At 40.2% G+C, this 22,728-nt stretch overlaps 2 protein-coding genes across 2 annotated transcripts; one reads left to right on the top strand and one right to left on the bottom strand.

Moving 5' to 3' along the window:
• Window positions 1-840: 840 nt before the first annotated feature.
• Window positions 841-7,445, top strand: scyl3 (SCY1-like, kinase-like 3). The gene is made up of 14 exons (XM_030433497.1): window positions 841-1,151; window positions 1,283-1,467; window positions 1,798-1,983; window positions 2,165-2,278; window positions 2,377-2,433; window positions 2,519-2,621; window positions 2,750-2,861; window positions 2,948-3,025; window positions 3,278-3,417; window positions 3,731-3,921; window positions 4,353-4,524; window positions 5,135-5,305; window positions 5,399-6,204; window positions 6,790-7,445. Exons 2-14 carry the CDS (start codon window positions 1,303-1,305, stop codon window positions 6,850-6,852), a joined length of 2,358 nt encoding a protein of 785 aa, XP_030289357.1. The 5' UTR covers window positions 841-1,151; window positions 1,283-1,302; the 3' UTR covers window positions 6,853-7,445.
• Window positions 7,446-7,589: 144 nt separating this feature from the next.
• On the bottom strand, window positions 7,590-18,872 carry firrm (fignl1 interacting regulator of recombination and mitosis). Its single transcript, XM_030433496.1, has 25 exons — window positions 18,691-18,872; window positions 18,333-18,461; window positions 17,952-17,991; window positions 17,780-17,868; window positions 17,248-17,352; window positions 16,820-16,960; window positions 16,179-16,341; window positions 15,973-16,057; window positions 15,696-15,834; window positions 15,400-15,489; window positions 14,793-14,857; window positions 14,555-14,703; window positions 14,278-14,407; window positions 13,926-14,112; window positions 12,968-13,050; window positions 12,788-12,839; window positions 12,194-12,283; window positions 11,347-11,532; window positions 10,709-10,828; window positions 10,526-10,621; window positions 10,321-10,437; window positions 8,920-9,024; window positions 8,752-8,832; window positions 8,523-8,669; window positions 7,590-7,940 (listed from the first exon to the last, which is right to left on the bottom strand). The coding sequence occupies exons 2-25, from the start codon at window positions 18,426-18,428 to the stop codon at window positions 7,752-7,754; spliced, it is 2,745 nt and encodes a 914-aa protein (XP_030289356.1). The 5' UTR covers window positions 18,429-18,461; window positions 18,691-18,872; the 3' UTR covers window positions 7,590-7,751.
• Between the last annotated feature and the right edge of the window lie 3,856 nt (window positions 18,873-22,728).

The raw sequence follows: 22,728 nt of genomic DNA, 5'->3' as shown, positions 1-22,728 counted from the left end.
TCATTATAATTTCACACAATATTATTTCCTGTCGGACATAAAGTTCATATAAACTTGAAATATTTTTTATTTAACATTAACAGGCTGGAATTCAATATTGTAGATAAGCGAATTTACATGGTATGATACAATTTCATACCACGGCATTCTGAGAAATGTGTGTGTAAATGGCTGCAAAGTAACACAACTGCGTCTACAAAAGCATATGAGTTATGAGTGAAATTGTGTAACATGTTTGATGAAGCCAGCAACAAGAGTTCACATGATGTTAATGCACTGGTGTTCACAGTTTGGCTGGATATGATTCAAATATCCACGACGACAGAGAGCCAGCATTACATTCAAGCAGAATTATAAGAACTGCCCCTTTAATCACTTAGGAAAATGCATTTTCCTGTAGTAGAAATGACACCTGTCACGCAAGGGCTCCCAAAAAATCGTTCTAACTTTGTCACACTTGTGACCACAACAAAGACAGAAAGTGGACCCAACACTTTAATTTTCCTAGACCAAGGTAGCACAAACTTTTAATGTTTTTAGACGGATTCTGACCGTTTTTATTTACATTTTAGTCACCATATGGTAGTCACCTCTCCGGGCACATACCTGCGTTATCTCACACCACTTTGGCCTCAACCATTATTGTTAAGGGTAGGGGTGTTTGTAATTTCGTGTGGTTTTCAATAGTTGCATTTTAGCCGATTAGTGTAGCAATTTATGCTTCAATGATATCCATCTCTTAGCTATTGACAACTGTTTTCAATAATTGAGGCTAACGAGCCTAAGTCACTAATTTCTACCAGTTTTAAAAGCAACACCGCCCCCTGCTCCGTGGTTGGACGCTAGTCTTTTACCGGAAGAGTCAGTGTTTACAGCGCCGCTTTCGCTCCACGTTAGCATCCATGATTTGTCGAGGAGTAACGAGGAATTTATTTTGTGTGTTTTTTTAACTAACCGTTCGACAATTTCGTAAAATAACTTAGTCACGTCTGCGCTTATCGCGGGTAGCATGGTAGTTTCGAGGCGGAAGTGCTGCCGACGAGCATAGCAATGACAAGCTGGCTAACGTAGCGCCGAGGTTAGCCAGCTAGGCAACTAATAACAGCAGCTAACTTCTCTCACAGCAGCGGTCAACCAGTCCAGTGAAACAGGTACCAGTATGTCGACATCAGTCAGAACAATGTTTATATGTGCAGGTTTAACTACTGACAACTTTTCGCTGATACACTTCGCGTTTGGCTTGCATGTTTGACGTCCCTCTGCCCGTCTCATTGCCCTCCAGGTCCGGGAACAAGCGCGGCCATGGGTGCTGAGAGCAGCGCGGTGCGGAGCTGCACCCTGGAGGAGCCACTCCTGACCCTGCCCTCCGGACTAACGATGCACTCGGCGATGCTCCAAGATGGAAAGCCCGCTTCCGTGTTTGTTCACAAGCGAGGCAACGAGGACAAAGTCAACAAAGCTGCCAAGGTAGTTAAACTGAAGCTTCGTTACACTGGCTGCCTTACAGTAGCTGTATATACAGTTGTTGTTGTTTTAGTGTCTTATACAAGTTTCCCAGGGGATAACTGGATTGCATTGAAATCTGTGCAGTCATTCTCCTCACTCAGATGAAGTACACTAATGCTGCAGAAGGATGTCTTCATGCTTGCCATTAACGGCACTCTGTATTGCTTGACGTTGCTAATTAGTGGTTTTGGTTCTCAAGATGCATAATCACTTCCTACTATTGGGTTTTCAATCAGCTGCATGACATTCATTTTTTCACAGGAAATAAAGAAATACTTTAATTTCCTACAGCACCTGAAGACCTTGAGGCATCCATGCCTGCTGCGCTTCCTGTCCTGCTCAGTGCAGGATGGTGGCATCCACCTGGTGACGGAGCGTGTGCAGCCACTGGAGCTGCTGCTGGACAGCCTCTCCCCAGAGGAAATCTGCGCAGGCATCTACGACCTCCTGCAGGCGCTTGTCTTTCTGCACGAGAGGGTGAGCAAAAAGAAGCATGGTGGGGGTCGCTGTAGATGCATCTGGGGGCACCTGGGCAGTTATCTTAATGAAACATGGTGTCCAGAAGGCATCGTTGTAAAATGATTTGTCAGAGGCCATTTGGTGTCTGTCTGTCCTTTAGGCACCTGTAAGTTCCTAACCTGTCATCCTTTAACACCAGGGCAAATCAAGCCACAACAACGTCTGCATTTCATCTGTATTTGTCAGTGAAGATGGTCATTGGAAACTGGGAGGAATGGAGACCGTCTGCAAGTTCTCTGAAGCAACACCTGAGGTAAGAGATTGAATGATAGGTTGCGTGTCTTTTGGCTCCTTAATTCAGAGGTTTTAAGACTTGGTATGTCAGTTTTATGTTTCAATGTTTTATTTCAGTTTCTCACAAGCATTCAGAATGTGAGAGAGGCCAGCTGCATTCCACCCGAAGAGCAGGTAAGCAAATTATAGATCATGACAGAAAAATAGAGAAACGTACTCTTTGTTCACAATTTCTCATGAAACGCATTACTGTTGACAGGCTGAGGGCTTTAAAATGCTGCCAGAGAAGAGCGCTCACTCTCGGGACTGTTACTCTTTTGGTATGATGGTGGAGACTCTTCTCACTCTCCTGAATGGCTATGGTAAGTAGAGTGATGACCTCATAATGTTTCCGTCAACCTTAAAGTGCATCTGCGTCATGGCGTCAGTGTATGTAGTCAGGCACTTCCTCTCTCATTTGGTCATCTCTCTCCTTCCTGGTTGTCTCCAGTGTCACAGGAGCTGTCTGACAGCCTGACGAAGACCCTGCAGGCGGGCCTGCTGAACTCTGACCCATTGTCTCGGCCTCCACTCAGCTCCCTGCTGACTCATGACTTTTTCAGGTAAGTGTTGTTGTGTTTACTTTTGCTGTTATTTTAAAAACTGAAAATGTTGTGTTTTTTTAACACATGTACTTTTCTATGAACAGGAACGACTTTCTGGATGTGACAAATTTTCTGAAGAGCCTGACCTTGAAAACGGAAGAAGAAAAGAACGAATTCTTCAAGTGAGAACAAATATTGTCATGATTTAAATATTGTCATCTTTCTTTAGTATGCTCTTTTGTAATTAATGCATTGACTTCATGCAATGAAGTATCATACACTAATGTTATATTTTAACCTTTTAGACTTAAGATCATAACAAGTGAAAAGTTAAATAGTGTTGATTATACATTCCCTCAGTGAAATGATGTATAAATTTAACTATAACTTATTTTGCTCAGCAAGCTCATAGTTTTTTGTTTTTTTTTATAAAGGTTTCTTCTGGATCGGGCCCAGAGTCTCCCTGAAGAGCTCATGGCTGCGCGCCTAGTCCCCAAACTCCTCAACTCTCTGGTTTTTGCAGAGCCCATGGCTGTCAAAAGCTTCCTGCCTCATCTTCTAAGGCCAAAGAAGGGTAAGACGGATCTCCAACGCTGCTAACAATAACTTAGGTCTTTTAATCCCTTATCAAAGAGAAATAAGACTACTTTATCCATGAGGCATAAATGTTGTGTGATAACATAAGTGGTTGTTCAGGCATTCATATATAAAAAATAGTTATTATGTTGTGTTTTGTTAATTGACCTGTCTTTTATTGCCATGATGCATCTATATGTTATTATATTGACAGTAGTTATTTGTTGATGTATACCTGCAAATCATCTAGATAATGAAGAAAAAGTTGTAGTTGCTAATGCTCCTGCTCTTTATTTAATCTGTGTGGACAGATTCCAGTGGTGGAGGAAACGGTGAAGAATGCCTGCTGTCTGTGTCCCTTTACCGTAAACACGTGATTCCTCAGCTTCTCAAGCTCTTCAAGGTCAACGAGGAACACGTCAGGATCGTGTTGCTGGCTCACATCCACATCTATGCTGAGTTCTTCTCCCATGATGAGCTCAAAAACCAGATCCTACCTCAGGTGGAGTGTTGACATAGTACCAGAATATCTGACTTTGATGTCAGTGGTGAACACAAAGCTTTGTATAAAGGAGTGGTTTGACATTTTTGGAACTATGCTCGTTCACTTTTCTGCTGAGAGATCAGAAGATTAATACGACTCTCATGTCTGTACATTAGTTATGGAGCTAGAGCCAAGAAGAGATGAGTTTAGCACAATAACTGGAAGTAAGAGATAAAAGCTAGCCTTGTTTACTCTAAAAATCTTAAACTATTTTAAGAAATATAATCATAAATCGATATGAGAGAGATAAGTAACAAGTTGGATGTGCATACTCTTATATGAAATTACACTTGAAAGGGAAATAGTTATTCTGTTCGAGGATGGCCATAATTGTCATTATGTAATATTGTTGGTTACATAATATTTGTTGTGTTTGTTTTGGGCTGCAGGTTTTGTTAGGAATGAGAGACACCAATGATTCGCTGGTTGCCATGACACTGCAGAGTCTGGCAGTGTTGGTGCCGCTGCTAGGGGCTCAAGTGGTGGTTGGCGGAGAGAGAACCAAGGTCTTCAAACGCACCACACCCAACTTCACCAAGTCTACAGAGGTCACACCTGAAAGTAAGCAACACTCCGCAGTTAATAATGACAATTACAGTGATGGCTATTTTATCAATATCAGTTGTCTTTAATTGAATTTACTATACTTGTGTTTTGTTTGTTGAACTTAAAGATGTGCATACATTTTGCCGTCTTTCGTCATCTCAATTTCAAATAAATTTTTCATTTGCTCTAAAGCCTGCTCACAAGAAGATAAAGAGAACAGCTGGCAGTATTAAACAAGACAATCAGAGAATCATAACATAAAGTTTATGAATTATTTGAGAAGTGATATAAGACCAGAGAGTAATTTAGACTTTTAAGGCTCCTCAGCTGCCCTTTTTTTTTCCTAATTGAGGACAGATGGGAGACATTTTTTTTCTCTTTTTGTGTTGAGGTACAAGTAAAATCTTGAATTTAATAGTGTCAGTCAACCAGTAACGGTGGGTTCAAACCCAGCAGCAGTAATTGGGATAAGCTTAAGGCATGTAGTTGTATATTGCGATCATCAGCTGTCATCGGGTTAGTGTGTGTCAAAGAATTAGCCTCAAGGTTCAAGTAACAGGTTATCTCAGTTTGTCAGGTCAAACTCGAAGATGTGGGTTAAAAACATTCTTCACTTTCTCTTTAGCTTCACCGGTCCATATTGTTGGAGTCTCCCACCCTCAGATAGCCCAGCCTTCCAAAGTCTTGAGTTTGTTTCCCAGGCCAGCGGGGACTGAAGGCCTGGTCCTGGGTCACATGAGTAATTTAGCAGGTAGTAAGGAGACTGCAAGAAGTTACCCTGTGGCATCAAAATCAGGTATGACCTCACCCCTAGCCTTCATACATTAAAATTCAAAGTTTGACGTTCTTGTGCCTGTGACTGAGTCTGTCTGTTTGTGATGTGTTTCAGATGTCAGTAGACAGATGTCTCTACCCTTGAACGGCTTTCGTCAGGAACATGAGGTGGAGCCGCTGTCATACAGCCCAGAGCAGGCTGACAGACCTGAAGGCCCAGTGGAAGACTGGCCTGACTGGAGCGATCCTGAAGAGGAAGAGAACGAGAACAGAGGTGGACAATCGGTCCAGATCCACATTCAGGCCTCAGAGAGAGAAGATCCAGTCCGCAGCAGAGTACCACTCTCACATCCGCAGATTGAAGAGGAGCCTTGGGACGACTTTGAGGACACTGAACCTACCTCAGATCTCTCCCCTACGGCTCCTTCAACAGACCCAGTTATACTCACACCACCCAGAGGGGGCACTACCACACCTGTACAACATGTTGCTGAAGCACTGAGACTGGGCTCCTCCAAACCCCTCAAACTGACTTCAACACTGAGACAGTCAACAGAGAGCAAGACCACTTCCACATGGGGCGATGGCTGGGCTCAAGAGGAGAGAGACTCACACAGCCCTTTAAACCCCAAGTCCAAACCTAAAGTGCCACAAAAGAACGGGGGGACAGAAGGTCTGGGCGAGGAGTTCACCATCAAGGTGAAGAAAAAGGTAGAGCTGGACCCAGAGCTGGATCTGTTTGCAGACATGGTGCCAGACATTAAGCTGTCCTCTCCTGCTCTGCTGCCCCTGGAGGAGAGCAGTGTCAGTGATGCTGGGCTGTCTGTAGCATCTTCAGAAAACACAGAATCTCTGCGGGTTGACTCGTCCATCAATACTGCAACACTCACTGCCAAGTTCGCAGCTGCCAACCTGACTGAGGTGAGTGTGTTTGTGTGTGTATGTGTGTGTGTGTGGTGGATAAAATTTTATCTCCGGGGATTTTGACTGGATCAGGTTTCTAGGTTGAATTAATGTGCCTCGATACTTAAAAGACTTAAAAACACTGAATATATGGCTCACTGGATTCTTTTGGGATCCCTTAATACCAGCAGATGTCTGCTTACCACACCTTTATCACAGGGTGCTTGTTTGAGTTGTGAAAAGCAACCCAAAAAACATTTTCTTCTCACATCATTTAATAATTTCAAGAGTTTTTAAAGGCCTGAAGAAATAAAACTTAAAATATTTGAAAAAAGAAGCAGGATTTGTTTTCTTGTAGTACACTTTAATAGCATTTAAAACGGACATTGGTGCAAGAAAACAAAAGGTTGTGTATAATGCAAAAAGGTGAAAAAATACATTAAAAATATAAATGCAGTGAACCAACTGTTGGCACTCAGCTACATAATCCATAATTAAAATCTCACTTTATCTGTTTTGTTAAGTTTTACTACCTGCTATCAGTGAGAATTTAAAAACTTGGAGCTGTTACAATTGTTCTTTGTTTATTTCTTTCTCTTTAAGGCTGAAACGGACGGCTGGGGAGACGAAGAGGCCCTGAACTGGGAGGATGAGAATGCCTGGTGATGATGTTTGATCCGTCTGGAGCAAAAGACTAAAAACTAAAATCCTCGAGATGCACCATTTCAGTGAGCCTATAGGCTGAAAGTTGCTCCAGTCCTCATTTAACAGCATGCTGCAGTAAGAGTAATAATTGGATGGGACCTTTTAATCCTATTCTGTTGGTTTCCGGACTTTTATTATCAGCCTGTTCTTTAAGATTACTTGATTTTAAACTGGAAGGATTGGACGTTAATCAGATGGTGGTGGACTTGAAGCCATTCTTAATTCTTTTGCCAACTGACACTTGTCACCTGGAGGTGAATAAGGACCTTAATCAGAGGTGAATATCATCCTGTTTTCATCTGCTTCTATTTTTTTGTTAAATGTGCCAATTTCGCTACTGGCATGAAGATCAACATAGACTTTCTGGCAAGACGCAAGGTGTCAGGTTTGATTTACAGAAGGTTTGCACTTTGAATGAATGTGAAATAGGAATTACATAATTTATTAGTAGTTTTTTGGTTGCTGGTGAAGTAAAGATTTTACTGCATCAAGTATGACCCTGTTCTGTTTTATTAGTATGTAAGATTGACATTTTATTAAAGAATTGCACTCGTGTTGGGCAGCTGAGAGGAAGTTCTTACTTGCAGACAGGGAAAGTCTCTATTCACTATGGAAAGTCGGTGAGATATGGAAACAATTTTGTTAACTAGGTTGTTAAAAACTTCTGTGTGACTTGGTAAATACAAACAAATGACTAATGTTTTGTAATCAAACAAGTTTAATAAACAACGCCATCAATCAAGACTCAACACAGGTTTAAAAAGTGAACAACATTTTCAGCAGCAGGGTCAGGCTGTAATTAAATAGATTTTCTATACAAAAAAGTAAACAATCTGGGGGTGGAAAACCAACTGGAGCAGCTATGTTGTGTGTCTGGTAGTACTGATGTTGGTTATGATGGACTGCAGCTCCTTTAGTCTGGATCCCAGCCACTGTGGAGGTGGTGCACTGAGAGCCTGAAGGGCTTTCAAAGCACTCTCAGCTGTCTGGATGTAGCGGCTGTACTCCTCCTCTGCACTGGTCTCCTGCCGAGCTCTCTTTGGGCATGGCTGAGAGGGAGGAATAATTGCAGGGGAAATATATCTTCATAAATTAAATGCTCACTCACTGAAATTCTTGTTTTTTGTTTTTTACATCAGACAAGTCAGAAGTCTTGATTTCAGAGATTACATTTGAACCTGCTGCTCAGGACATTATGTAATGTATTTTGCATCATCAATATTTTAAAATATTATAAATCAATATTTTAGAGCGCTTTTGCTATCGTAAGGGGATGTTTGGACTGAGTTACTAGAAATATATAATAAACCTCAGGATGGCATCTTGATCTTACCAATAAATACGTTGCTACAAAACAAATGTAACTGGGGCATTAAATAATACACCCCACTGGGAATCATGATGTTCCCAGTTCGTATATAGCCATGGACTCGGATCAAATATCAGTTCTTTTAAATTCTCAAATAAAATAATACATAAAATACTAAAATAATCATTAAGAAAAGCCTGGTTCATATTATGACATATACACTAGGAGGAGCTGTCGAGCTGTCAAACAGTATAAATGTGAAGAATCTGCATGCATGAGCATAAATTTAATCTGATTGATTTAACTTGATGACATCACTAACCTCCGAATCTACAACAGTGTCAGCAGCCTGTTTGTTGGAAACATTTTCTTTGTCGTTTTCCAGCTTCTCATTGTGTTGCTCAATAACTGCCGACTCCAGCTTGAGCCTGTTGAGCCGTGATTCCACGTCTCCCTGTGCATTCATAGTCTACAACAAAACACACACTTGTTTACGTACATATTTTTCCATCTTAAATTACTCTTCATCACAAAATATTGGCACGCCTTACCTTGCTAAGATAGTTCACCACCTTCGTCTTGGTACCTTCGTCACACAAACTCTGGGAGATGACCTCTTCATGGTTTGTTATCTTGAATACCAAAAGTACACGTTAAGTTTATGGCATACAGGGATTGCTTCTGAAACATTGATAACAGCTACTGATTTTTAACCATACCTCTGCAAAGTGAGAAAAGGCCTCCAGGGCGTGCTGGTGGAGCAGCCAGGATCTGTCGGACAACAGGACTCCAAACAGGCTGCTCAGCCTCGGCAGAATTTGATTCTGAGGGACAAAATGTTGGTTTGAGAGAGAAAATATGAGAATATGTTTACATTGTGGGGTTCAGAAAAGCAAATTCCGAAATAATGTTTCATTAATCTTACTACTAATGATAACTTTCAAAATTTAAATCAAATGATCATCACAAAATGTAAGAAACCAAAGAGATTTTTCAAACTGCAGACTAATGATTATTTCCAATATTGATTAATCTGCTGATTGTCTTCACAATTAATAGTCAGTCTGCAAAAAAAAAAAAAAAAAAAAAAAAGACAGAATGCTCATCAAAATTACATCTTCAAATTGCTTCTTTTGTCCAGCCAACAGTCCAAAACCCAAATACTCTTCATTTTCTTTTACCTAAGGCATCACTCTTGAGTTTTTTTATGAGATTATGAGAGTGACTTCCAAAAAAAAAGCAATGAAATAATTAAAGGAGTCATCACCTGGTTTTTTTACATATCCAGTCCCTCTTGGATCGCTTTGGATCAATTCTTAAAACTTATTAGAATTTTTATTTTATTTTTTTAAATCAAACAGAGCTTGTTCTGACACTTTTTCATACCGCGACTTTCTCACGCGAGATTATGCGTGAGGTTTTGACCGGTCCGGATGTGCATTGTAGTAATATGTAATGAGGCGCGCGTTGATTGGCCGCATGAAGGACAGAGCCGGAATCGGGGCGAGCCTGCATGCACACACTGACTCCAAAACATAAACAGCCCCCTGTCATGGCGCACACACTAAATGACGAACCTTACGGAATTCAGGCATTTATGTACGAGCCGGAGTCGGAACCTGAACGGGAGAGTGAAGAGGCAGAGATGGTGGAAGAGACACGTTTACAGCAGGAAGTCTCTGAATGGTAAATTCTTTTTTTTTCCGTCTTACTTTTCACACTCGTGTTTTACATGTAAGACCTGAGTTTTAATGCTGGCGGTGACGATGTATGGCATGAAAATGACAGAGAAATAAGCAGATTCAGCGTGCTCACTCTGGCTGATGACGGCTGTGAGCCGATGCTTAATATGCAAGTAGCCTCCTGTGGTAACGTCACCACAGGAGCAGAGTCAAAATCTCGTGCTTTAGGAACGCGCACTACTGTGGGCTATTCATGTTCAGAAAAAGATCCAAAGCGAAAAAAATAAGCCACTTTCAAACTCCAGCTTTTCAGGCAAGTTTCAACAGAGGTCCAACACCAATATGCATGATTTAACGAGAGAAATTGCGATTTCCGGGTGATGACTCCTTTAAGGACGTGAAAGGTTAAAGCCTCAGTAGTAATAATGGTTTCATTACCTGGCTGTCGGGAGGAACAAAGATCTTCCCCAGAGAGGAGAGGAACTCTAGAGCAGCCAGCAGCAGCTGAGGCTCTGCACACCCCTGAGACACAACAGCCTCCACACACAGCAAAGCCTAGCCACACACATACATGTATACAGTCAACAGAAGTATTCTCCATTCAGCATCTGTTTAATCTGAACTGTGAAAACTAATAGTATACCTGAAGTATAAGTTGATGTTCAAGGTTCTTCACTAAAACAGCTGATATTGACAGAAGCAGCTGCAGAGTACTACAGAGGACAGGGTGGGTCTGCACCTGGAGTATGATGGGTTACAGGGATAATTAAGCATAAAATCTGTGCGTGTTTGTCTGTCGGTGTGTATTTGTGTACTTGGATCTCACCTGGTCTGGACTCATTCGTGACCAGAGCTGTGTGATGATCCTCATTGCAGACAGCACACACTGCTCCTCTGGAGAAGACTGCCCTCGAACTGCCGCTAGGAGGGCTAACAGCACCGCGTTCTGGACACAGCAGGGACTCTGTAAATACTACATTTCTGCATGTTTCCATTCAAAATTCCCCCACCCTGCTTCCTTGCATTGTTTTCTACACTTGATTAAATTATCTTTGGCAAGAATTTGATATAAAGCAGCCAGACAAAATGAACCCTGAAGCAGAAGTTATTGAAGGGGGCTAGAAAGACAGATCTTTTATGTGTCAAGTTAAATTTAGATAAAACATTCCACAATGCTTTTGACCTTCAGGTAAATACAAGTGAATGCACACTAATGTCATTTATTTCTATCTTTCGATTTGAATTAACATCTGCAGACTTAAGATGAGCACATATAAGATCTTAGAAATGCAGGATAAGTTGCTTGTTTTGTCTTTGCATAGTCATGGCATTTTCACTTGAGCATAAAGCAGATATGAACCTAAACCGTGAATGACATTTACAAAAAGCAGTGACTGGTTGAGACTACTTGAGTTAAACAGACGGTTAAACCTCTGCTACCACAATATCTGAACTTCTCCTCACCACTTTGTGCACTTGTCCTAGTTTGCACCCTCCATTCTGCCAGTCAGTCAGAGCTTTCTGAGTCAGGCCAATGATGTCTGTCTCTACACGGTAACGGGCATCTTGTGAAAGAGCTCTGAGGAGGACATGTCGCCACACTGGAAGGTTTTCCACCTCAGAGGGTGGGAACCGTGCCACCAGCTCCATCTGGAAACACAAACACTTTGCATTATTAAAAATAATCCCCTTATAGATAATAAAGTTTTACAGTTCAATTTGTTTTTATGGTTCAAGCATGAAAATGATCGTATATTATGGACTGTATTGTCACCGGATCTCAACCCAGATGATGACCTATCAGAGACTGTGTACAAATGTGTTAGACAGTCCTCTCTGTTTTGATGGCACAGCACCTTATTTTGTGGATTTTTCATGCCAATTATATGTATATGAAGTATAAAATAATCTTTATATGTATGTAAATATACTGTCCTATTTAATCTGTTATACATATATATATACACACACACACATGCAATAACAATGTCAGGCCCAATTCCTCCAAATGTTTCAAACCAGTGAAAAATCTTACATTATATAGAATGATTCAAGAATGACATAAAGCCTCAGTTTTTGTCAGTACTATGACTGTTAATTGTAAATCAAATACCTGTAGTACAAATTCCACTATTTTCTTTGTTTAAGTCACTGTTATCACAAATATTTACTATTAAATGGAATGGCAGTATCTGGTGGTTCTAAGTTTTTGAATGAATGTCAATATACAACCAGTATAAATTAGAAATCCAGTGACACTGAATTTTGTGAGGTCAAAAAAATTCTGATTCTAGATACAAGGGTTTCTAACCTGGTGGTTCGGCGTCATGAGGAAGACCATGCGTCTGAGCAGCAGGCCCAGGTGGAATGACTGGTAACACTCAGTGGTGCAAGCTTTCACCTGAATGAGAAGCAGAGAGGAGGTGAGGAACAGTGTGAGTGTCAGTGTGAACGCTCTGGGGGAGTAAAATCACCAGGGCATCAGGGATGAGGAAAGGTGAAGAGGTGAAGAGCTGAAGGGGGGGCGTGTATGGAGATGAGAGGAAACCAGCTCAATCTGATGAAGTAATGATGTAACAGGTTATGAGAAAGTGGCCCCAAGGTCCAACAACACCAATTGTCACCTCTGTCGGGGTGCCACAGAAAACAGGTAGGAACCCATACTAATAAATATCCCTACAGGGAGAGATTAAGGGGATTTAGAGTTATTTTAGAAAGCGCTCAGAGAGAGGTCATAGACATGGAGACACGTCCATGACCTTGTAGTGTCTACAGCGATGGCGCGAGCCATGATTTAAGAAGTTGAGATGAGATCCTGTAAACTACATCTGCAGAGTATAACAAGTCAGCAATAGGAAGGATTGTTATATAATATTGTTATAATGTTTTCCTGGTCTTTACCCACCAGCTGAGCAATGAGGCAGACATGATGAAGACAAAGTTCTGCTGTCCCATACCTGTGAGCAAAGAAGACAAAATATGCAGTTGATTCAATAAAGAATAGAAAAAAATTTAAAAAAAAAATAAAGCAGCAGTTCCATGCTTTTTTTGTTTTATGCGAATGATTATGAATACAAGCTCCCACCGCGCTGTAAAGCACCACATATCTGTTGCCAGCAGAGCTGTTTGTGTATCAGCCTGCAGTACAGCATCTGCCAAACAGCGCTCCTGAGAGAGAGAGATAAAGGAGAGCGGGAGTCAGCCAGCCAGACAGTATCAGGGGGGCAAAATAACAAAATATCAAGAAGTTTAAGACAAACGATCAAAATGAAAGTGAAAGAATAACATAAATTACAGGAAATCCTGAACAAAAACGCAGCTATGGCCAAATGTGATTAGATATCCAAAATAAACACATTTCTTCAAACTAAACTCCAACTTATTTTTATCTTTAAAACAAATGTCCTCATAGTGCAGTGTTTTAAGAATAAGTATGCAGTCTGTGGTTGCTAATGCACTCCAATATTTGACATCTGCCAGTATGGATATAAAATATCTGTGATATACCAATACCGGCCAGTAATATCCTCCAGCCTATCCCTTTCTGGACCAAGAGGAAGCCAGTTATCATAATCAAATGAAAAAAGGATGCGATAAAGTCAAGTTTATGCCAAGCAACCATTTACAAAAGAGTTTGAGGTCAGGTCAGGTCCACGTGAGACTTGAGACAAACTTATGAAAGACACATCTTGGCACGTTTCATCACAACCCTGCTGTGAGAAGGTCAGGCTCCGCTTTTCCAAAGCACCACACCCGCAACTACAACAAATCCTGTTTGTATGAAACAACTTGATTATTTGTAAGGTGGCCTGCCAATCGGCTTCCTCTGGCAGATGACATGAGAGCACGTTTGTTGCTACTACTTGAACAATTACATCTGCTACAATGACAGATGCTGGATTTTTGCGTCCAGTGGGGGGAGAAATTGGTACAGATGAAGCCTGACCCAAAATATACATATCGGCACAAATTCGAAACGTCACTACTATTCCTACTGATGCTGCTTATAGTACAGTGTATGTGCTTGCGTGCATAGACCTCACCAGCACAGGAAAGTACACTGGAGGAAGTGCAGCCACACTGGCACAGAGCTGTACACAGATGTGGCGGTGCAGAGTGACCTTGATTTGGGCCTGACCCTTCATCATCAGCCCTGGCAACAGCACCGGCACCTGACGCTCAGTACTGCATCGCCTGAAGCTGGTAAACAAGGCCTGGTAGAGAGGCAGTCTGGAGACAGAGGAGATGGCAAAACAACTTAAGAACCATTTTAGATGTATTTACTCCAATAAAGAATAGTATAATCTTTTCCAGACTGCATGAATGAAATATACAGTTTTACTTTTATACCCCAAAATTTCGGCTGATTAGAAATACCAAGACCCCCATCATTACCTGGGCGTCTCCTCTGAGAACTGGCTGCCAGAGTACCAAAGCTGCAGCACCTCCTCTGTTTGGGAACTGAGCTGACCTAGGGCGTTCACCAGCAAAAGACACTGAGGAAGCTCATGTTCAGGACTTAACCCTGCAGTCAAAAAAGACAAGGAGTTATTCTCAGGTTGTTTTATGAATAGTAATATTAGTATTAATATTAATACAGAGTGAAGTTTTTATCAACCCTGCCACGGCATCTGGAGAAAAAGCTTAAAAAGAGGACAAGTTCTAAACTCACGCAGGTCCGGCTGGAGGACAACATCAGCAAAGGGCCTGAAAGGCAACAGCTGGAGTAAGAGAGCCTCCATGGGAACCAGAGCTGCTGCATTCAGCTCCTCGGACAGAGCCGAGGGAAGCGTTGGAGCACATAGGCTGGGAGAGAACTTACTGCAAGACATCAGAATATATGTTTCCTCAATAACTGTCACTCACAGGGTATACTGGAATCTGAATCTGCTTCTTAAAATTACAAATACCTGATGATCTTGAGGTAGAGTTGGTGAAAGCATCTACAATACTTTGCCAAAAAAAATTTGAATTCCTGTTTAAAGAAAACAAATGATGGTTAGTGAGTTCAGCAGCTCCTTATTCTAAAGTAGAAAATGAAAAAGTTACAGTGATAGTACAATACTGAGCAAGTTTACACGACCACAATTTTTTTTTTATATCCTGTCAACGTGATGTCCCTTATAATGGGGTCTCAGCCGGTCAGGGCTGTACTTGTGTGGGATTTGTTAGGTTTGCAAAACATGCAAAATAATGCTCTCCTTCTTCGCATTGTGCATATGAGCAGAGAACACCCCAGCTCGCATTTTAACATCCAGTTTCTTTTATGTTTTTACTCATGCACAGATGCAAAAGAACCAAATAAATGGAATATTGGGCAAAAAAACTGTGTTTATCCGATTTCTCATAATGCGATAACGGCTTTATCTTGATAAGGCATAGTGCATTATGCTGTTTACATGACCACTTGAACAATCTGGTAACTCCATAAATCAGTTTAGAAATGTGCATGTAAACGTGCTAAGCGCCTCTGTTTGTAAAGTCACAACAGTTCCAAGAAGATCCTAGTTTTAGTACCTTTATGTAATGAACCAAAGTGTTGGCAAAAAATCTGCACATCTTTGCAGATTTCTGGAACAGCTTGTATTCTGTGCTTTGTGTTGCCTCCTGTAAAAAAAATAAAATAAAGAGCATTAATACAAAAAGATGACAGATCAAGTCTACCCTTGACCTTACACTTATAAACATATTCTCTGAGAACAAAAAGGAACAACATTCATCATTTTTTCATAAGCTCTGCATCTGTAAAACTTTGAAGAGCTACAAATAATACATGATTTATATCTTAGTACCACCAGTCAGAATTTTCCTACCTGCAGACCTCCATGTTTAATCTGTTCAGACAGCTCCACACAGTTGTGAAAGGAGGCCAACAGGTTGTCACACATGCTGTTGCAGATGTCACTGTGATGTAGATGTTCCTCAACCAATGACTGGTACTTCAAACTTTGCCTGAACAGAATAATGACCATTTAAAATAAGTCACTCAGTAAACAAATTGACAACTACATGCATCAAACTAGCAAGTGGCGCATCTAGTATGAAGATATAACATTAATTAAAACAAGACTGAGTGTCTGCTGTACTGACTTGATGAGGAATTTCCATGTGTTTGCATGTAGAGCTATGTCCAAGTTGGAGATAATAGAGCAGATATCCAGCAGGCTGTGAATCACTAAGTAAGAAGAAAAAATAAAACTTGAGTAAACTGTAGATTACACTGAAGGTATACAAGAACAACAAGCAAAAGGCTTTGTGATAAAGGGGGTGTCGGTGGTAAAGAGAGAGACAAACACCTGTTACAATATCAGAGACCTCCTCGTCTGAGGCGCTGCTGTCGAGGGAGATCCTGTCCAGCAGCTCCAACAAACCTTTCTGAAGAGTGTAGGCCTCCTTGAAGAGTCCCTGCAGCAGGTCAGCCACCAGGGACAGACGACCACAGTACACCACCTCACTGTCCTGAGGACAACGGGCAGTAAGATTAAACTTATCATCAAAGATTTCCCTGCTTCTTGTTCTTTTTAAACAGATAGAGATTGTTTAAACTAATTTGTGGCAGGCTTTTATGTTCTCTTTCATCCCTAAGTGGTCACGTTTCCTGCTGCAACAAGATGTTTATCACAACATTTTTCGGTTAATGATGTCCTCAAGAACTGTCAACACCTCAGATAAAACTCCTGGTAAGGAAAAATTATATAACAAGAAACAAAATGAGGATGAAAAACAAATGAGCTATTGAGTCTCTTTCTTAAACTGCATTCTGCATGTCCACATGGTTACAACAGTCACTGGTAAGATTCTGGCCTGCACCCTTTGTTGCAAGCCATACCCCTCTCTCTCCCTCGTTTCCCTTCTGTATCTTCACTGTCTCCATCCAAATGATTATCTTGAATGTAAATGTAGCCATTAAAAGCACTGGTGAACCAAACAGACCAACCTTGCAGTGCTGAAATGTTTCCCTCAGAATTTTCAGGATACAAGCTGGTAAAGAGCGGATAGTAACTAGGTCAGGTACTTCCTCAAATGTGCCAACGTGACGCACACAAGTGGACAGTGCATCTATTATCTGCATCATTGCCTGAAAAAGACAGAAGGATCTTGTCAAAATATTGGTAAGGTTTGAAATGAGAACAACGTTTTTCAGAAAATACGTAATCATATACACGATACTATACGTCAATAAACTATTTATTTAGCCCAAAATCAAAATCACATTGCCTCAGCGGGCTTTACAATCTGTACAGTGAATGACACCCTCTTTCCTTAGACCCTCGATTTGGGTGAGGAAAGATTTGCCATACATACTATAGAGCTGTGATGTACGAACTGCGCCAGTGCGCCACAAATACACAATAATAATAGTACCTGCAGAATATTCCTCAGTAAGGAACACAGCTCTGTGTTTTGACTGGACAACCCTCCAACTTGGTCCAAGATTTCCTTCACCATGCTGTCAAACATTGTCACCACCTGCAGACATTTGTGACAGAAAAAAACGGAGACATTCACACAGACAAATCAATACAGGACAGGGAAGATGTAACCGAACAAGTAATGCAAAAGACAATAATACTTCAATCAACAAATCCTAAGATCACATGGGGAAAAATAATCTTCTTCAGGCAAATATTCAATCTGGCTAATTTTGAAGAGAACCCACTGTATTTATTAAAAGCAGTTCAGGGTGTTTACGGGACTCACTACAGAACAACAGCGCCAGCAATTGGAAAACTTAACTAATTATTATAAAATGTTATATTAACTAAAATTGTCCAGTTTTAGATAATGTCATTCCATATTACAGACTTTTTCCAGGACCTGTATGTTATTTAGTAAAGGCTAGTGAAGATATTCACAAAATAGGTCCTAACAGAAAATATGAATTCATCATGTTTACCTTTGGTAAGATCTTGGATAAGCACTCATCTTCGAGCTCTGACAACCCAATATGAGGGAGGAACATTTCTGTAATTATCTTCAGTATACCTGCAGGGACATTATGTTTCAATACAATTCATACTCACATCACAAATTACAGTAATGACAAATTGTGCAATGAAGAAACTTACGTATATGATCATCCCAACTCTCTGACTTATCATGCAAAGAGTGCAAATAGTTAAGGAACATCACAGTACTACAGCAAATTCAATTCCACCTTCTAAGGCTGCCACATAAAATATGTCAGGACTCAAATAGTGGTGCAGATACATGATAGATTAGTATGAGCATAACACAAACTTGTTGACAGGTTCACACAGAATACAGTTAATAGTAACCAAACATTATCATCATGTTCAATGTGATTGATAATAACAGGCATACAACCTCCCCATTATTAACCCACTAGAGAAACCTTGCAAGACGGTGGATATCACTGGACTCCCCCTATGGAAACTTTTGCATTAAAGCTATGAGCAATTTTATGACAACAATGAAACTGGGGATATAGTGAGTTTTGGCAGGACAGCCTTGAGCTCCTGGCGACAGGTTTCCTGACTCCACTGCACCACCTCGTCCAGGAGAGGAGTGTTGGTCTGGGACATGATGACAGCAGTCACTGGGGAGGGTCAGGAAAACTGTCCGGACGACAGACAGTTTTAGAACAATAACAGCGAGTGAATCACTCCGTGGCTCAGTTTAGCACGATAGCTTTGTGAGTATTTCCTTACAAAACAAAAAGCTTATGTGATTAAGAAGTCGCTAGAGAGCACCGAGGCTAACGTTAGCTTGTGTTTGCTACGGTATGTTTTGCTAAAGGAAACATCTAACGTTCGCATGTTAGTGAGTGACTTTTTAGTTTCTTACCATAAATGCGACACCGTGGCTTTACAGGTCACGAGCATAAAGACACACGAACGTTGCTACGAGTTTATTTCTCTTTACGCCACCTTTTACATTTTAGTTAAGAACACAATGAGGGGAAAAGAGCAAAGTCGGACTGTGGACAAACATACAGCCCGCCACTGACTAACTCGGATGTGACGTTGTGACAACAGCGGCTCATCTACCTTTACTCTGATTGGCTGAAATATTAACCTGCAGAGCTTTTAACCAATCAGAGAACTAAACGACTGCTAAAGCGCTGAAAATAACAACAGTCCCCATGAAGGGTAATTGTACGCAGGTTATTTTATACACACTGTATGTTAAACACTGACGGAATGTAACTAAATACATTTACTCAAGTGCTGTACTTAAGTACAATTATAAGGTATTGAGTATTTCCATTTTCTGCTACCTCACACTTCCACTCCACTTTATTTTGAAGGCAAATATTGTACTTTGACTTAGCTACATTTATTTGATAACTTTAGTTACTGATTACTTTGCAGATTACAGGCTGCATCGGAGCTATAGTAATGTCTTTTTAAGTGTATTAATTTTATCAGCAATCAGATAATAAAAAAAAAAAGTCAACAATCAGTCAAATCAGTTTTTTACATGTACTTTTGATACTTAAGTACATTTATTGCCAGACAATTACTTTTGATACAGTTAATATCCGATACATTAAGACTTTTACTCAAGCTCTATCACTATGGGTGACTTTTCTGTATACAATATTGATATTGAAATGCATATTTTCTATGACTTGAAGTCTCAATAGCATAGTGTTATACATGTGTGAATACTATTAATATAAAGTAATTCATATATTTTGGCCATTTTTTATTTTACCTATGAAAAGTGACAATTCTATAGTATGTTTTAATAAACTTTAAATACTGTAACTAATCAAGTGTAAATTCGATAAGGGCACTGCTCGATGATCTATGATGACAATGTCACTTCAATGGTTACTAGCTTGACCCTGGCGAGTTGGGTTTCTGGAGGCAGCAATCACAAAGAACAAGTGACAAAGAGCAGGGAAAGTACACAGGAACAAAAACTTCCGCAAAGCTTGAGATTAGAAAGAAGTGCATGAAAACAAGGAGAAGTTATCAAATGTAAAAATGTTCATTCTTTTTTTAAATATTAAGCAAACACCTCCTGGGACCATGAAGAAAATGATTAGGATTGTTCAGATTGTATTTAAATCAGTTAAGGGAAGGATGATATCCCTCAGGAGTCTGGAATTTCTGTTGGCTGTGACCTGCCTGACTCCATTAAAACAGTCGTCTGGTCGGCTATTGTTTTAACTGATAAGATCTGGAGCATTGAAGTAAACCATCAAGCTTTTTTGGAGCTGGACCTCTGTTTCCCAACAGCCTGAGGTGTGAGCAGCAGTCCATGCAGGAAGGGGCTGACTTCTTGTTTCAGAAACAGGACTCCACAGTGATGCTAATCTCTCTTCCTGTGCAGTTTATTACAGTGCTGCCGCTTGCAGTGTTTGTAAATTGTGGAATACAATACTGAAATTATTTTTCTTCACTTGATAAGGAGGGCAATGTGAAGCTTGACCTAGTGCACTTCGAGATGGACTGTCTGTCTCCTCTAATCGCACAGTTTTTAATTTGTAAGACAATTCTTTAGAAACTATAGGTAAAGTTCATCTTATCCATTACTGCAAAGCTTTTCAATAAAAAGATAGACACATTTTTATTTAACTAAGTATACATTTCAAAAGGTACTCAAAAAAGTAAAACACAATATACTTCATAAACAAGGTGTTTTCTGTTTAAAATTGAAAGAACGTATTATTATGGATTGTAAAAGATTACGTTGAAGGACTTTCCCTTTTAACAACTAAATGACGACACAAACACATTTCCAGTGAAATCTCATTAATGAGATTTTACCAGAAAGGTGCCGTCATTTAACGATAACATGAATCTTCCAGGAAGAAGGTCGAGTCCAACACTTTTTCGGTCTTCTCCCCCCTGTGCTGACCTCCCTGTTTGTAGATAATGCAGAGGTTATCAGTTTACAGGAAACCGACTCCGGATTTGGGATGGAAACCGGAGGGAAGATCGCTTTTTGTTTTCTTTATTTGAGGTCACAGGGTAACTGACATGCAGCACAGGTTTCTACGTTAAGTCTACGCCTGAGGGTCAAGGAGAATGGCGTTCTCTTGAGTGTCAAGAGTGGCAAATTCTGTAAATATAGTCTGCAGGGTAACACACCACTCTTCCTCCCTGTGTGTTCTCTATTACTCACGAGTGAACATGGTGAGTCACAAGCATCAAAAAAAAGTAAGGACAAGAATGGTCTCCACTTTTACTATTACAGACTCAATCAACCTGTTGTGGGAAAACCCAGAGGAAATGGAGGCAGACCGATGGAAATGGATGGTGGAATTTCGTGGGAATAAAGGTATATTACGTCTTTAATACCAATAACTTCGCAACAGCAGATAAGAGAGAAAACAGGACATTTTATCGCAGCAGCAAGTCACTCTCCCCTTCAAGTCATCTGAACAGCCTGCTAACGACACAGATAAGAACGGGCTGTTCGCTGAATTTTATTCAACATGTCAATCGACGGGTGACTTTCTTTATAGCATTATATTTGTACTTTTATTCAATAATGACTTTTAGGTAGTCTTTACAACAGCTGGTTAAGATGCATTACTATGATGTTTTGTACAGACGTTCACACTCGCCAAGGATGAATCCCGACTTCGGTGATCCTCTGACTTTTCCTCTGTGTCAACAGGAAGTCAAAGCTTTCACTGACTCCGGGAAAACTACCAGATGAATTGGCCAAAAGGTCTCTCAGACATCCATGGTGCGGTTCTCACGAAGGGCTTCAGTGATCAGTTGGATGGATTGCCATGAAATATCCTCAGGATGAAATGTGATCTTTAGGTATACCTGAACTTTTTCTATAACACCATTATCAAATCAAAAGCTCAATTTTTCCAATACCTTGTAAAATACCTTTTTTTGTTAAAGGTAGCAGCTTGGTCTTCATGAAATTGTCTTTTTCTGGACAATTGATGTTCAAATTGTTTTTCTCACTGTTTCAACTTTGGTGTGGTGTTTATTTTAACTTCCCTTTATTTGTATTTCATTTTATTGGTCTTGGTGTTATTTTGTATATTTTGCATGATGTTTTTTCATTGTCTTTGCACTGTAATTTATTTTACCTGAATAAAATCTATTTTGTAACCTCTGCCAAATAAATAAGGATTATTATTATTATTATTATTATTATTACAAGCATCATCACTGTGAGCCTGTACTGTGAGTACACCCCTCACAGAGCTGCTAATATGATGTGATTTTTTTTTGTGATTTTGGTTGCCAATCAAACTGCATGTAATGTCATGTAATTTCCTTTTAAACCACACAGACCTGGGCTTCAAAGACTCTCTCTCCCCCCCCCCCCCCCAAAAAAAAAAAAAAGTGGCTTTGAGTTGGAATACACAATGTGCTGAAAACCATATTATTGTTTTGGAACACATTATCAAGTGTTTTTTCCCTTGGTTTGTTCAGACCACAAAGGGAAAACATTTTATTCACCTGCTTATCACAGATTATTCTTAGTGATGCATAAAACGAAAGAAAAATGTTTGTATCAAATTGAAAGAAAAGGCTGAAATGAGAAAGAAACTGAGAAACAAATGTGTGTGTCTGTGTTCAGGCTATCCTATCCCACCCTAACTTTTTTTTTTTTACCTTACAGGCATTTATCTATTATTGCGTTATTTTTTCTAAAGCATGGTGGAATTTAGTTTGAAGGTTGCTTTCATCGCTTTCCACAAGACTAAGAATGAAAGTGTATAACCACGATGACGAGCGAAAGCCCCTCTTATCTGTTGTGGTTTTTATACACGTGAAAAAATTTCCCCAGAGTAACAGGATATATTCGTGATTCCAGCTTGCTCTCCACTTCCTGTATGGACTTTACGCTTGGCACCGGCCTGACATTCCGACGAAGTCTATTAAACACTCAATGAAA

This window comes from Sparus aurata, chromosome 11 (assembly GCF_900880675.1).
Source record: "Sparus aurata chromosome 11, fSpaAur1.1, whole genome shotgun sequence".
Classification (NCBI taxonomy): Eukaryota; Metazoa; Chordata; class Actinopteri; order Spariformes; family Sparidae; genus Sparus; species Sparus aurata.
Note: the sequence above shows the minus strand (reverse complement) of the source record. Positions and strands in the feature narration are given on the sequence as shown.